Below are 14555 nucleotides of genomic sequence, written 5' to 3'. Positions count from 1 at the left end.
GGATGTAATTTCTCCTTCGAGAGCCTAGCCGTGCAGGAGAGGAGACAAGTGTGTCAGCAAGGAGGTGAAATGAGGCTCAGATCATGGTGGTGGTTTCAAGAACTGCTTGCTTGGCAGCTATGACTGAAGCATTTTTCACAGTGTTACTTGTTCGCAAGTCTGGACTCTGAACTTCTCGTCCCTGAGTCTGTCACAGCGCTGTGCATAGTAGGCTCCCAGTAAGTGTCTGCTCTTGAACCAACAAACGTCAAACAGCAGCGTTGTCGCAGAAATAGGATTTTACACAGTGAGCACGTTATCAGCTTATACAGTTTTAACACTACTGAATATAAGCATGATCGCCTCCCTCGAGTGCCCATTCAGAATCAGCAGTCAGCCCTCTACTTTGAAAGATTTTTGAAAGAAAGTTCAAGGCAGTGATCACGTTCAGCAGCAGCTTCAGAACATTGCTCTTGGTTTCCTCCTTCTCACCAGAGCAGACACTTACTAAATACTTACTGTGACAAAAATCCTAGGTATGGTTATATAATAATACATTTCCTCCATTATTATTAATAAATATTATTTATAAATAAGTATTATTTATAAATAAATATTATTTATAAATAAATATTATTTATAAATAAATATAATAAATATTATTTATAAATAAATATTATTTATAAATAAATATTATTTCCTCCATTTTGTAGGTGGGGAAACCGACGTAGGGAGCCTAAGGAACTTGTCCACAGTCACAAGGCCTACTGAGTGATAGTATGGGGATATGTCCGATTCTAAAAGTCGTGTGCCGAATAGTTAATAGGCTGCATCTTACTATTACAAGAAGAAGTTGCTACGGAAAAATGCACAGAAAAGGAAATTTTCTTAAATTACTTTGGCTACGTAGTTTCGAAGTGCCTTGTGAGCTGCAGATCTTTAGGCTGGAGTCAATAGCACTGTTGACACCAGCGACCTTGAACCCCCAGGAAATCTACCGCCTCTATTAATCTGGTTAGCTTTTAATGTTAAATGATTGCTAACACTTCAAAAATGAGTTTCAGAACTTAAAAAGAAGTTTTGCAGGAATACCGATTACGAAATAAGGAAATCTTTTAATTCTTTTCAGATTTGCTTCACTTATATAAATTGTCATAATTAGTTTAAGAAGATGAGCATAGAACTTCCTGAGAGCATGTTAGTCTTAGAATTCCAACTACTGAAGACTGGTGTTTCTGATGATGTGGAATGCTTCTCTTTATCCTAGTCCTCGTCTGACTTCTCAAAGAAGGTGACCTTGGCCTTCATAGTGGCCTTGTATGGCAGGATGCAGAGCAAATGTGGAAAAGAAAAGTGGACAAGGTATTCAAAGAACAAGTTGTACTCATCTAGAATGCCCAGAAATTACCTTGTGGGTCCTCTAATTTTTCAGGAAAACTTTCATTACATGATAGTTTTTCAATTGGTTTAATTATGCTTTCCTCTGAAGAGAAGGCAGGTAGAAAGAAAGAATGAATAATAAGAATGTTTTAGGAAAAGCAGAGAAAAAAATTGATTGATTAGATGATTAATGAAAAGATCAGGAAGAACCCTTAGCATGAGAAAGCATTCTCATGTGTGGTCACAGCTTTCATCTGATGCCAGCCAAGTATAGATTCCCCCGAGACTCAAAGTTGTATTTAACCATAACTCATTTGTATTGGTTCGGTGGATATTATTTTAAAATACTGGCAAAAATAAGTGAATTACAGTGCTGCAGTGTTTGACGCTTAAAATGTCCACAGTGTTAAGATTAACGTCACATCAGAATATCCCAGTAGATGGGGCACCTGGGTGGCTCAGTCGGCTGAGCGTCCGACTTCAGCTCAGGCCGTGATCTCATGGTCCGTGAGTTCGAGCCCCGCGTTGGGCTCTGTGCTGACAGCTGGGAGCCTGGAGCCTGCTTCGGATTCTGTGTCTCCCTCTCTGCCCCTCCCCTGCTCACGCTCTGTCTCTCTCTGTCTCAAAAATAAATAAAAGCATGGGGTGCCTGGGTGGCTCAGTCGGTTGAGCGTCTGACTTCAGCTCAGGTCATGATCTCACAGCTCGTGAGTTCGAGCCCCGCGTCAGGCTCTGTGCCGACAGCTCAGAGCCTGGAGCCTGCTTCGGATTCTGTGTCTCCCTCTCTCTCTGCCCCTAACCCACTCACATTGTGTCTCTGTCTCTCTCAAAAATAAATAAACATTAAAATAAATAAATAAATAAATAAAAACATTAAAAAAAAAAAAAAAAAAAGAATATCCCAGTAGATTACCATAGTGATCCTCAGGTGGTTTTTGGGTCCAATACCAGAAAACTATCTATTTTTTAAAAAGAATGCTTTACTTCTTTACACATTTTCAAATGATATGTAAGATCCTTCATCATAAGTTTTATAGTTCCAAAAGTTGTCCTTTGTGGCATATTATAATTATTGACATTTAAAAATAAAACTATTCCATCTCTCCTTTAACTGTAACCAATGGAATCTAAGTACCATGGTGATTTAAGGAAATTTTTTTTTAATGTCTGTTTATTTTTGAGAGAGAGAGCATGTGCAAGTGGGGGAGGGGCAGAGAGCGAGGAAGACACAGAATCTGAAGCAGGCTCCCGGCTCTGAGCTGTCAGCATAGAGCCCAGTGTAGGGCTTCAACTCATGGATGGTGAGATCATGACCTGAGCCCAAGTCAGATGCTTAACCAGCTGAACCTCCCAGGTGCCCCAATACCGTGGTGATTTTATGCCCACCAATACTGACTTACAAAATACATGAACATATTCCTTTTTAACAGCTGGAAATTTCACATTAATCTCATTTCTCTCTAAAATTTTATTTTCATTCATGTTGAAGCCCAGATTTTATCCAAATATAATTTTAGGTTAAGAAAAACAAATATAAGTTTAGGCTTAAAAGTCTTTAAATTGACCACTCAAAAGTATGTATAAATTGAAACCTTTAAAAATTTTTTTTATAACCATAAGTATGTTAAAATACTTTTTTCCTGGATTAGGTTAGTTATAATTATGACAATTCATTGTATGTAGTTAATCAAAAAAGCTGAATAGTATAAATTTTGATTACTAAACATTAAAAGGCATTATTTTGGGGGGAAATTCATCTCACTGAGAAAGACGGCAGCTTATTCAAGCTGTCCGCGTGTCCACAAATGAATGTTGCTTATTGCTAAAATCAGGTTTCAGGACCAATTCCGTTCCTTTTTTCTTGTTCCTTTTTGGAAATGTAAGCACTGAGAAACCTTGTTTAACATAAACAGATAGCTGGGAATGAAAGGTGTTTTATTACAGCTTTGTCACCACATTCTGTGAATTCTATTCAGAGTTCTAGACCAAAACTCATACAGTGATTTTAAAAACGAGTTTTGATTATCTGTCAGCTAATAATTCAATTAGGCTCTTCAGTTTTGTGAAGGTTACCACAAAATTTGGAAACCACTTGACTTCAACAGGACTTGTTCCCCAGTTATCACAATTACTCGCTCCCTCAACATTGTTCCCAACTTATGAATCTGTCTCTTGGATTGGCACCCCAGGTATAGGTGATATTTTTACACTTTGGAGAAAAAGGAAACAACCATAGTAAACAGGCAGTTTGTCTTTTGAAAGTAGGAGCATAGAGACACAGCTCAGGGAGATCCATTTTAGGGAAGAATCCACATGGAAGTCGAGATCTGGCACATGACTGTCTTAAAACCACCTGTGCTCGGGGCGCCTGGGTGGCGCAGTCGGTTAAGCCTCCGACTTCAGCCAGGTCACGATCTCGCGGTCCGTGAGTTCGAGCCCCGCGTCGGGCTCTGGGCTGATGGCTCAGAGCCTGGAGCCTGTTTCCGATTCTGTGTCTCCCTCTCTCTCTGCCCCTCCCCCGTTCATGCTCTGTCTCTCTCTGTCCCAAAAATAAATAAACGTTGAAAAAAAAAAAAATTTAAAACCACCTGTGCTCAAGTACCAGTTCGAAAACTTTGGTGTGCCCCCCAAGGTTATCTCAGTTGGAAGAAGGCAGCTGCAATACAGTTAGAAGTCAAAATCTGCAGAAGGAAAGCAATGTAAATTTATACTTTAAGTGTGTTTTTACTTTACCTGCGTTGCTCCTTTTGAAAGCAAGTTCTGCCCCCATGGGTCCCAATGACTTAGGAAATAACTGATTACTCCAAGTATATGGGTTTATATCCTTTCCACTGGCTACCAAGGACACATTCTTGGGATTTACACCTTAGAAGAACAAAATCAAAGTAGTCATTTGAAAAGTTAGGGTGTGATCATTAACTGGACAGATAAATACATAATGCATTCAAATGAAGACTAGAAATAAGTTGGAGGCGAATGGAAATAAATTTATGTTACAATGTAGCAGTTCCTTCAATAATGTGGAATCCTCACAGTGTGTTTTGCAAACACAAGGTATTTTCTATAATACAAGTAATCATTGAACATTGGACATCTCTGGCTCAATATCTTATAAAAATTGAGGTGGTACAAAAATTTTCTTCAAACTGACTTGTTTTAAGTACGTACTTAAAAATACATGGATATGCGCCAGACCCTTGAGGAACACTTCGTGTAGCCAGGAGAATTGAGAGCTTGCATGTGGTGTGTGTGTAAAGATCTCCGAAACTTATTGCGTATTAGACAATAATAAAATCTAAACTCTTTATGATTTTCTGAAATCTGTGAAATGTGGAGGCAACTTTAGACTTTGGTACTAATGGTCAAAGGGTGGTGTTTTAACTTATTCTTAAGAGATTTGAAAACTTCCTGAACTTCTTTTCACTGATAATAAATTGGATGCAACTTACGAGAAGGTAAAGACATCACACAGTCTACGTCTCTGGGTCGTACATGTGTTTTCTTTAGCAAATACAAGAGAAATACTCACCAAGGACTACCATTAATGTAGGAAGTTAGCACCTCTTTCCGGACAGGATGAGCTCTGGCTCTTCAGAGAGTGAACTCCTCAGCAAGGTTTCACATTTATGAGACATATAATAATATCCCTTGTTTTGAAGCCATAAAAAGGCCAGGCTACTCTGTACTGAGCCTCAAAGTTACCAGTCATCAGTACTCTAATGAAACACTCCTCCATGTAAATAATTTGCCTTTCTTATCGCATAGAGCTCCTTATGGATTTCGGATTCTGATAAAAGACCTACCAGTAGAACTATATATCATAGGCACTTGCCTGACAGTAAAGAAGATGCACTTACTAAAAAGGTAGCAATAACTTGTACGAAGAAGTCAACACAAGAAAATCCTTTACCCCCAAAGACAAGGCAAGGTAGGGGGGAAAAACTAATCTCCTTAAATGAGCAGTTTTCATAAATGTAGTTCAACAAAGAATGGGCCCTGAGTAGTTAAATTATTTTGTTAATCCAGTTAGCCTTCAGATATCCCTAGTTTTTTTTTTTTTAAGTAAATATATCCATTAGCAAAGACAATTGCTTTAATTTTGTCTTTTTGAACATTCCAGATTTCTTGGAAATTGACACAATCTAGAAGGTGAAGTCATTTACATATTAGTTTACAAGCTTTTACTGGGCACCTTCTATATACCAAACACTGATAGACAGAGGTAGAAATGAATATACCATCACCCCTTGCCTCAGAGGAAAGTAAATCAGTGAACACATATCTACTGAGCACCTATCACATGCCAGGCATTGTGTATGGCATTGGACAAAAAGTGGTGAGCAAAATAGTGTCTACCCTTTTGGGTCTTAACAATCTAAGGGAAGGGAAACATTAGCAGTTACAAATAGGTAATTAATGGTATATAAATTGTTTAAAGGAATCTGGTGCTGAGAGGGCAGGCAAATAACAGAAGAAACTTTCTTTAAAAGTCCCACCAGTCTTTCTTTAAAAAAAAGTAATTTTAAGCTGAAATGTGAATCTGATTAGGACTCGGGAGGGGGTGGGAGCTGTGCTCCTGGGAGAGGCCACAGTGTAGGCTGGGGACCCAAGATGGGAAGGAACCCCGAGACATTCCATGGATGGAGAAAGAAGTGGGACTGGCACAAAATAAAGCTGGAGAAGGGGGCAGGGGTCAAATCAAGTAGGGATTTGCGTGCCAGGTTAAGAAATTTAAAATGCAGTGGGAAAGGCAAGTGTAGAAATAACACAGCACGTTGAATACACAGGGTGGAAGGAAGGACAGAGGCGATAGACGGACTTGAGAAGGAGCAGGGTTTCAAAAGTGCTGTGGAAGGAGCGGCCCTCCCCGCCTGCGAGGTGGCATCGGTTTGTGCCAGAGAGCCCAGTTCTGGGAGCAGGGAGTGAGACCAGAAGGCACCCCCAGAGATGGTTTTCACTTCCATCGCACACTCTGCGACTCCCTTATGCGATAATTAAGTACCTAAGGCTTACAGGGTGAGCGGAGAGGTGAGTGCAGTCCCACTGTAAGTAACAGAAAACAGTCTCAAAGTCTTGCTCCAGTAAACAGCCGGTCAGTAGCAGGTCAATAACTAGGACTCTTGCGTCCCTCTCCCTGCAGGCCAATGTCACAGATCTGCCAAGTCTTGTAGAATAATGCCATGCTGCCCTGAAAGTATATGGTACATTTCTAGAGCTCCCATGATCCTAAAGATTGACGCTTAAGAATCAATTGATGCTTTTATGCTTGGCTTTATGGTATTAAAAAAAAAAAGTCCCCAAACATATTCTTTTTTGTTTTTAATTCCTAAAGATACTTAATTATAAAAATAACTATGGATCGTAAATGTCAAGCATCATTTCTTATTTCGGTTTCTATCCTCTGCAGTCATCGCTGGCTCATGACAGGAGCTCAGTAAATGTTTGTCTGAGTGACTGAACTGAGCTCAATTCTAGTTTCAAATCTCATCCGGCTCTAGAGGGGCATCTTCAAGGCAAAAAAAATGCCAACAGAGGAACAGGAAGACTCAAGTTTAGATTTCAAGCAGTTCTAATTTCAAGTCTATTTAGGGTCTCAATTATAGCCATGCTTCTGACCCACAGTAATTTGCAGGATCGGATAGATCTTTCTAGTTAAAAAGGAAATGACCAGACCAGTTTCAGGTATCCTGAAATATGTCCCAGAAAACCACATTAGGGAGCAGAACTATGAAAACAGAGTGCTTTGGATCCATTTATCCTGATAAAAACTTACAGTTGCCTTTCCCACCGCCAGAGGGCTCCCTTGTACAGATAAGAAAATATCGATTTGCTATAGGATTGATTTATGTTTAAACAGGGGAAAATATCCTCCATGAATCTGTGTTCCGGGAATTTTGTTACATCCCTGCTTTTGCAGCAGGATCGGAACTCCTCATGGTATCAACACCAAAATGTCACAGCGAAGCATCTCCAGAGTTGTCTACCTGTTCGGTCACTAACTTCTCACCTCTCATCACTTTGCAGCCCACTCCAGCCTCGTTCTCCCTCACCATTCCAGACTGAAACTGCTCGCCAAGTTTCAGGTCCTTCAGGGACCTCCCCACTGTTCAGTTTAATCAGGCATTTCTGTCCCTTCTCATAACCGCTAAGCAGCAAACTCTTTCAGGGAAATGGTTCCTTCTCAGCTTCTGCAAACCCCCTGTTCATGGTTTTTCCCCCTCAGCTGCCTGGCTCCTTCCTTTCCTCTCTCTCGAGTCGTCCTCCTCCTCCTCCTCTACTGCTACCATCGTTCCCACTCACAGTCTCTCTGTAGGTGATCCTGTTCAATGCATGGACTTAAATACTGTCTGGGCGTCGCCGTTCTCTGTAGCCCAGGTCCCTCCTCAGTGTTCCTGGCTCTTTCCTCCCCCCTCCTGCATGGCCTCTCCACACTGGAATGTTTCACAAGCATCTCGACTCTAACAGCCCGCATGCAAGCCTGACCACCTCTTTCCCGCCCGTTCCTGTTCCCCGTCGGTCTTCCCCATCTCAGAGCATAGCACCACCATCCACCTAGGATTCAAGCCACAAACTGGCTTTTGCCTTTTTCTTTTCTACAACATCCATCAGCAAGACCATTTCCAAAATCTATCAGGAGCCCTGCTCCCTCTCAGTCATCATCCTCGTTTCCCTGGGGGGCCACAGTGGCTTCCAGCTGGCCTCCCTGCTTCTGGTCTTGCCCTGTGTGATCCACCCTTTACACAGTCTTTTTAACACATATGTCACATGTCACCACTCACCTCCCAAGGCTCCCCCCAAAGGCCTCCTTCGGAGCTGGAATAAACCCAAAATTCCTTCCCCTGCCCTCACGGCACTGTCTTACCGGAATGCTGCTGGCTCTCCCACCTCACCCCTCCTCACTCTCTCCTAAGCTCTTGTAAAATCTAAATGTGCGGCCTGTTGTTCTACTCAGAGAAGCCAGTGTCTTTCCCTCCACCTAAAACTTCTTTTCTCAGCTCTTCATCTTTCCCTCTTTTTGGACTAAAGATAAATCTGTATAGATATATGGTCACTTAAAAATTGATTCCCTTTTAGGCTAGGTTGAATTTAAACTTTTCTTTTTAAAGTGGACTTTGAGGAAAAAATGCTACCCGCAGGCGTGACATAAACTACCCACCATCTGCCTAGATCTTTCTCCTAAGCTCTGGATTCATATATTGAGTCGTCTCCTAGATAGATCAACTCAGATGTTCACTAGACATCCCGACCCCAACTCCCGAGATTCCCTAGTTACGCACATCCGTCCCCTCCTGATCTCCCCCTTTCTCGGGTAAAGTCACCCCCCCCCCCCAGGGGACAACACTGATTCCTCCGTTCTTTACCACCACCCGTGCCCATCTGTCAGCAAGTCCTGTCTTTCCACTACTCAAATACATGGAGATTTTACCCATTTCTGTGTCCACGTTCACCATTCTGGAACAAGCCATCACCCTCTCATTCCAGACACGTGCAGTGGCCTCTTGAGCCCCTAGTATGCTCTACCCACAATGATCTTTCAAAAACACAATCCCGATCATTTAGGAAACAGTGTAAAATGCTACATTTTATAAAATGGTGTCGCGGGGGTGCAGAATTGTTTTAATAAAACTTAGTGCTTGCTAAAGGCATAGCTTTGGCGGGAGAGGGAAGTTTTTTTTGTTTTTGTTTTTGTTTTTGTTTTTGTTTTTGTTTTTTAAGCCTATTCTCATCTTTTTGGTTGCCAGGCACTTCTTGAGCAGACTTCCCCGAGGCAGGGGACCCAGAAAGTACTTGGGAACAAGCACTGACCAGGCTGAGCCGGCAGAGAGCGCTGTTTCAGTGGTGCCCTTTCTGCAAATATTCCAGGACGCTTAAGCCTGACCCCTCCCCTAGTTAGCATGAACGTTGTATGTTCTCTGCTCACCTGGAAGGTATCTGGATTGCTTCAAGTAGTACTGCTTAGCGGTGGAAGCAGTCGACAGTTCAGAATCCGATTTCTGGGAAACGGCAGCGGGTAAGCTCTTGTTTTCCCCTGCTGACTGGTGCGAGGCTGAGGGCACCGACTCTGGAAGCCTTGAAAGTCCACAGAAGGTGGCATCACTACTTGAAACATGAGACGACGGCCGCTACGGCGTCCCCCACCCGCCCCCTGCGCGTCTCTTCAAACCGGGCAAGGCCACCCCACTCAACACGGTTGCCGTCAGAGTCCTTTTGCTGACTCTCCCGACTTCTCCCCCGAAAGGTATCAGGCAGCCTCTGGAATCATTTCTGATACCAGCCATGATGTGACAGAAAGCCTTATCGCCGAGCAGCAAACTGCCTGCGTCTAATGTTTCTGGCTCCCCAGCCCCGGCTGCGGTGGTGGGTTTATCCCGTGGGAGGCCGTCGTGGCCACCGTCCCTGCCTACTCACGTAACGTCTGATCAGTAAGGCCGTCTGGGTCCCCCTCGGAGGCTGACGCTGGCCTGGCTGGCCCTCTGAGCTGCTGGCTGCCCCCGCCCGCACAGCGGTAGTTCTAGACACAGGCAGGGGGCCCCTTTCATTCGAAACGGCCCCACCCGTTCCTGCCTCCTTTCCCTTTGGCTCAGCCCATTGCAGTCATGCCGGCCGCTGAGATTCGCCCCGCTTTCAAGACGGCTCATTCCAGAAAGCCTCCTCTCCTCGAAGTGCTCTGCTGCCCGTAAACAGGACTTTTGAGCTCTTTGCAGGCTCGTTCGTTAGCAGCACTCCGTGCACGCCCTGCTCTGATGTCATGCTGACTCGAAGGTCTTATTTCTGCCGCTATACGTTTGATGGGCTGCAGACAGACCACATCCTGTTCCTGCCGTGGCTTAATACATCTCTGTATTTAGTAAACGTCTACTGAGCGTGCGCGCAAGTATAAACATCTTGCTTTTGTTGACTTTAAAAGAGACAACCTCATCAGTAAAAGTTGCACACTTTAGCATTGGGTCTTTTGTATTCTTTATGAGGAAGCCTAGGCCGCCAGAGGAACTGAGCAGACAATAGCAGGGTCCATTCAGTGCGCCGAGTGTTTGAGCTCTTACTGCTTAAGAAATAGTGTGGTGCAAAAAAAGAAACAGAGGTCTAGTTTGGGACTAGGCCTCGTCCGACTTTAGGCAACCTGTTCCTTCAACCTGTCTGACTCTCAGTAGTCTACTCTGCAGATAGTTGTACTGGAGTATGAAGATTACAAATTAAAATTTAGGTAGGCGCTTAATAAATGGAAGTATCTTAATCATTATTGTTATTATGTCTAAATCGTATAAAGCCATTTGAAGATACCAAAAAATAAAAAATGGAAGAAATACATTAAAAATTGATTGTCATACAGTTTTTCGAACGAATTTCAAGAGAAAAGGAATAATTGATGCTGAAATTTATCAATCATTTCCTTGCCAGAATTAAGTATGTGGACTACAAACTCGATCTATAGGTTTGGATTCAAATATCTTCTACCCCTAAAAGTACGTGATAAAATTCAGCTGGAATTAGAACGTCATGGGTTAAAAAAAAAAGTTTTCAAGTCATCTACAGACTAGGCCAATGCAGACGCGAAGAATTATTTTTAAAAAAAGGAATTATATAGCTCTCTACACGTCTTTAGGATGTTGACATCTTTAAGCTGACATCTATAATTTCCCATCGTAAATTAAATCATTTTATTTCTTGTTTCTTGTTAACAATAGGTGGAAAACAGTAAATAATTTATAAAGTGAAATATTATGAGGATTGACTGTAATTGGAGCATTTCATGGTACGACTTGATAAAGTAAGTCTTAACTTATTCCCTTATTCCATACCCTTATTCCATAAACACTCTGAATCTTCAACAAATTATGTACAATGTATATAGTACATTGTATATAGTACAATTGTATATAGTACAATGTATATGTGTACAATGTATAGGTTTTGAAAAATCAGTTTCACAGAACATTCTAGTACACTTAAAAGAATAAGCATCACTGGGTCCTGGCGCTTTAGTGGTTCTGAATCTCCGTGCTTTCCAACACGTGCTTTCCAAATAGGCTAAAATTCCCTATTTCTAAGGTGGGCTTTTCCCTTGAAGAGAAATACTATAGGACAACAAAGCCTTCCAAGTGGAAGGTGTCGGTCTTCTGACTTCTCCTTTTGCTTAGCATCTCAAAAGTTGTTTGGCCTTCCTGCCACTCACATATGAAAATGCTAAGGGGTGTGACTTTCCACGGGGGGATTAGGCAGGTTTGTTCTCAAGTTCATGTATTTTAGGGAAGGGTCCCTATGGAATTTGAGAAACTAGAAACGTATTGACTGAGGATTATCCAAGCATAGGTCCCCCTCACAGAATCTCCATGTACCTTCAGAGATATGTGGACCCCAAGGGAATGCCAGATAGCTATTAGATAAAATTCCCTGCCTCCTGCCAATATGTTTTTCTCCCTATTCTTTTATTCCAGAGAGAGAGAGAGAGAGAGAGAGAGAGAGAGAGAGAAAGAGAGAAAGAGGGAGAGAGAAAGACAGTATTTCCCCACACATTGGTTCACAATGTTTAACCCGCCCTCACCTCAAAGGTGAATAGTGCACTCATGAATACTTGGCTTAGAGAAAGACGGGGGGCTGCTGGAGATGTTAAACTTCCAGGAAAAGTTTAGGAAGTGATCCCAAAGGTTTAGAATAGCAAACAAACAAATAAGGGAACCTGAACGCCATCAGAAGAAATCATTGCCTCTGTAGGTTGTGCTTTGCTTTCTTCAAATAGGCATGCGGATTTCAGATGGGAATCGTGGGATCGTATTTCATCAGGGTACGCTCAAAACTTAACAAGAGCCCTTCCCTCCACGCGCCTGCAGCACTCAGCCATTAATACTGAGCATCTTTACCGTGAGAAGCCAAGATTCTTACCTTCCCAGAGGTACGTGTACAGATTTGGGGTTTATGGAAGAGAACAATAGTAAGCTACTTATTGCCTTTAATGTCTCCCTGCATTTGTATGTCCTGAGTGACATAAAGTTGACACATGATAAAAATAGATTTTCCTGAGGGATGTGAAATCTTACCGGAATGGGGTATCTTTTTTCCTCTTTTCTTTGAATACACCCATGCTCGGCCGCTTGGAATAGGAGGCTCCAAGATCGTAATCCTCATACTCTTCCCAGCTGTCTCCAGACTTGAACACCGTCTGACCCCAGCGCCTCCTAGCACTTTTGTGCCCCAGGGTACCATTTGGCTTCTGTGGTGGAAAATCAGTCATCATCATCTCTAATCATTTGCTGAATGCCTTTTGTGCACAAGCTACTCTACCTTATACTAAGAGTACCTGATCTCCAGGGGCCTTCCATATCGTTAAGATAACACGTACACGCGTTGAAAAGTGTTAACAAAAATAGGTAGCACGTGCTAAAAACAGGATAGGAGTTGCGAGGAAGGAGAGATCTCTGACATTGGGTTGGGGGAGGACTCGAATACTTAAGGATCAGAACTGCTCATCGCTGTATAATTTGGAAAACTGCCATGTGTGACTGTCTCTTTGGGCAAGTGACTGAACGTTTCAAAGGCTCGGTTTCCTCCTCCTTAAATGGTGATGTGCAATGTTTATCTAATTAGTGTTTCTGAATTGAATAGTAAAATACATCGGAAGTCCTTAGGTTAGGGCCTAACACGTGATGAGAGTCACTGAGTTAGCTGGTGCGATCGTTACTACTATTATTGTTGTCGTTCCAGAGTTTGGAAGAGGGAAAGAGGGTGACTTTCTGATAGAAAAGTGCCAGAGCTAAAAAGTGAGGAGATACAGGCAGCATTCCCGAAGGCCAGACTCTTCAGATAGGAGGCCTTTGCAGTTATACTGGCATGCGGTGGCAAGGGCAACAGATTCCTAGTCGTTGGAATGCTCGGGAAAGAACACGTGTGCTCTTAACAAGGAATTAAAGGCCTGCGCTTTGCATCTATGTGAACAGATGTGAGAGAAGAGTGTGGCAGCACTCTTCGCAGCAGTGTGCTTCAATACCTGAAGTCCCAGCTGCCTTTGCAGCTGTTTGTAGCCATGTGACACAATCTAGCCAATGAGTCGTCAGTGGAAGTCTACTAGAGGGATTTCTGGGACAGCTAGCATGACATGCCAGGGTTTTGTTTTGCTGTTGTTGTTTTTTTTTAATGTTTATTTATTTTTGAGAGAGAGAGAGAGAGAGCTCAAGCGGGGAAGGGACAGAGGGAGAGAGAGAGGGAGACACAGAATCCGAAGCAGGCTCCAGGCTCCGAGATGCCAGCACAGAGCCCGACGCGGGGCTCGAACTCACAAACTGTGAGATCATGACCCGAGCGGAAGTCGGACACTTAGCGGCCTGAGCCACCCAGGGGCCCCATCACTCTTCCCTCTTCTAGAATGCAGATGCCATCCCAAAGGGACAGCAGCCATGTTGTGGCCATAGGAAGGAAAGCCGCTTGCTAAGCATGGTACAACAGGAAGGCAGAAGCGGTCTGGTTCCTTCTACAAGCTGCCGCAGCCCTGGTCTGGCCCACCCCTGGCTTCTTGTCATGTGGGAAAGCAACCCATTACGGTTGGAGCCTCAGTGGTCGGGTTTCCGTCGTAAGTCACTGAGTGTAATCCTAATGGATGCAGAGAAGGAAAGGCAGGAATCATTTCAGGACGGGGGCCCTGGCAACAGAAATAAGGAACGAGGAGGAAGACTTGGCTTGGATCAGAGAGTGGTTTTATTCAAATTTATTTGGGGTGTTTTTGGGGTTTGTGAACCGAGGAGTCCAAAAGGCAATTGAAAATTAGGGAATTTGGAAGCAAGGTCAGCAAATACAGTTATCTCTGGAGCACGATGTTGAAAGAATGGATATACTATTGCTTGGAGCCCGTGGTGTCACAGTGATGGCCCATGGCGAAAACGGTATTTGCCAACTTCTGTTATTGTTTTCTTTGCCAGGGAGAATGAGCTCTAGACTAAGGAGAATAAAAAGCTATCAGGTCCCAGATAAGCAGAGCTGATCAAAGGTTACACTTAGCTGAGTTTGAGGTTCTGGTTTTGGTGGAATGGTTTTTTAGGGTGCTGAGTCTGTGTGCTTCTGAACAGTGTCAGTAACGTCAAGTCGTATGCCTGAGAAGACCGGAAAGGGGCAAATGTACGTAATTTTTGTAACGTAGAAGGTGGAGTTTTGCCGACTCCACTGTAATACGTTTGGTATAGGGTGAGGACAAAGATTCGAAAATCAGT

The 14555-nt window shown here is 43.0% G+C and overlaps 1 protein-coding gene across 6 annotated transcripts in view; it reads right to left on the bottom strand.

Annotated features, from left to right (window-relative positions):
- Positions 1–14555, bottom strand: part of MAK (male germ cell associated kinase) — a 55505-nt gene that overhangs the window by 6634 nt on the left and 34316 nt on the right. For 3 of the 6 annotated variants that reach the window (XM_043590830.1, XM_043590829.1, XM_043590831.1), the window contains exons 10-13: positions 12396–12568; positions 9281–9429; positions 4093–4224; positions 1388–1462 (exon numbers count right to left, since the gene is read on the bottom strand). In XM_043590830.1, coding sequence (XP_043446765.1) covers positions 1388–1462; positions 4093–4224; positions 9281–9429; positions 12396–12568 — 529 coding nt within the window. The remainder of the gene's footprint in view (positions 1–1387; positions 1463–4092; positions 4225–9280; positions 9430–12395; positions 12569–14555) is intronic. The other 3 variants (XM_043590832.1, XM_043590833.1, XM_043590834.1) reach the window with 1 other exon arrangement.

The sequence above is a fragment of the Prionailurus bengalensis genome, chromosome B2, assembly GCF_016509475.1.
Source record: "Prionailurus bengalensis isolate Pbe53 chromosome B2, Fcat_Pben_1.1_paternal_pri, whole genome shotgun sequence".
Lineage (NCBI taxonomy): Eukaryota > Metazoa > Chordata > Mammalia > Carnivora > Felidae > Prionailurus > Prionailurus bengalensis.
This window is presented reverse-complemented; position numbering and strand designations above follow the sequence as displayed.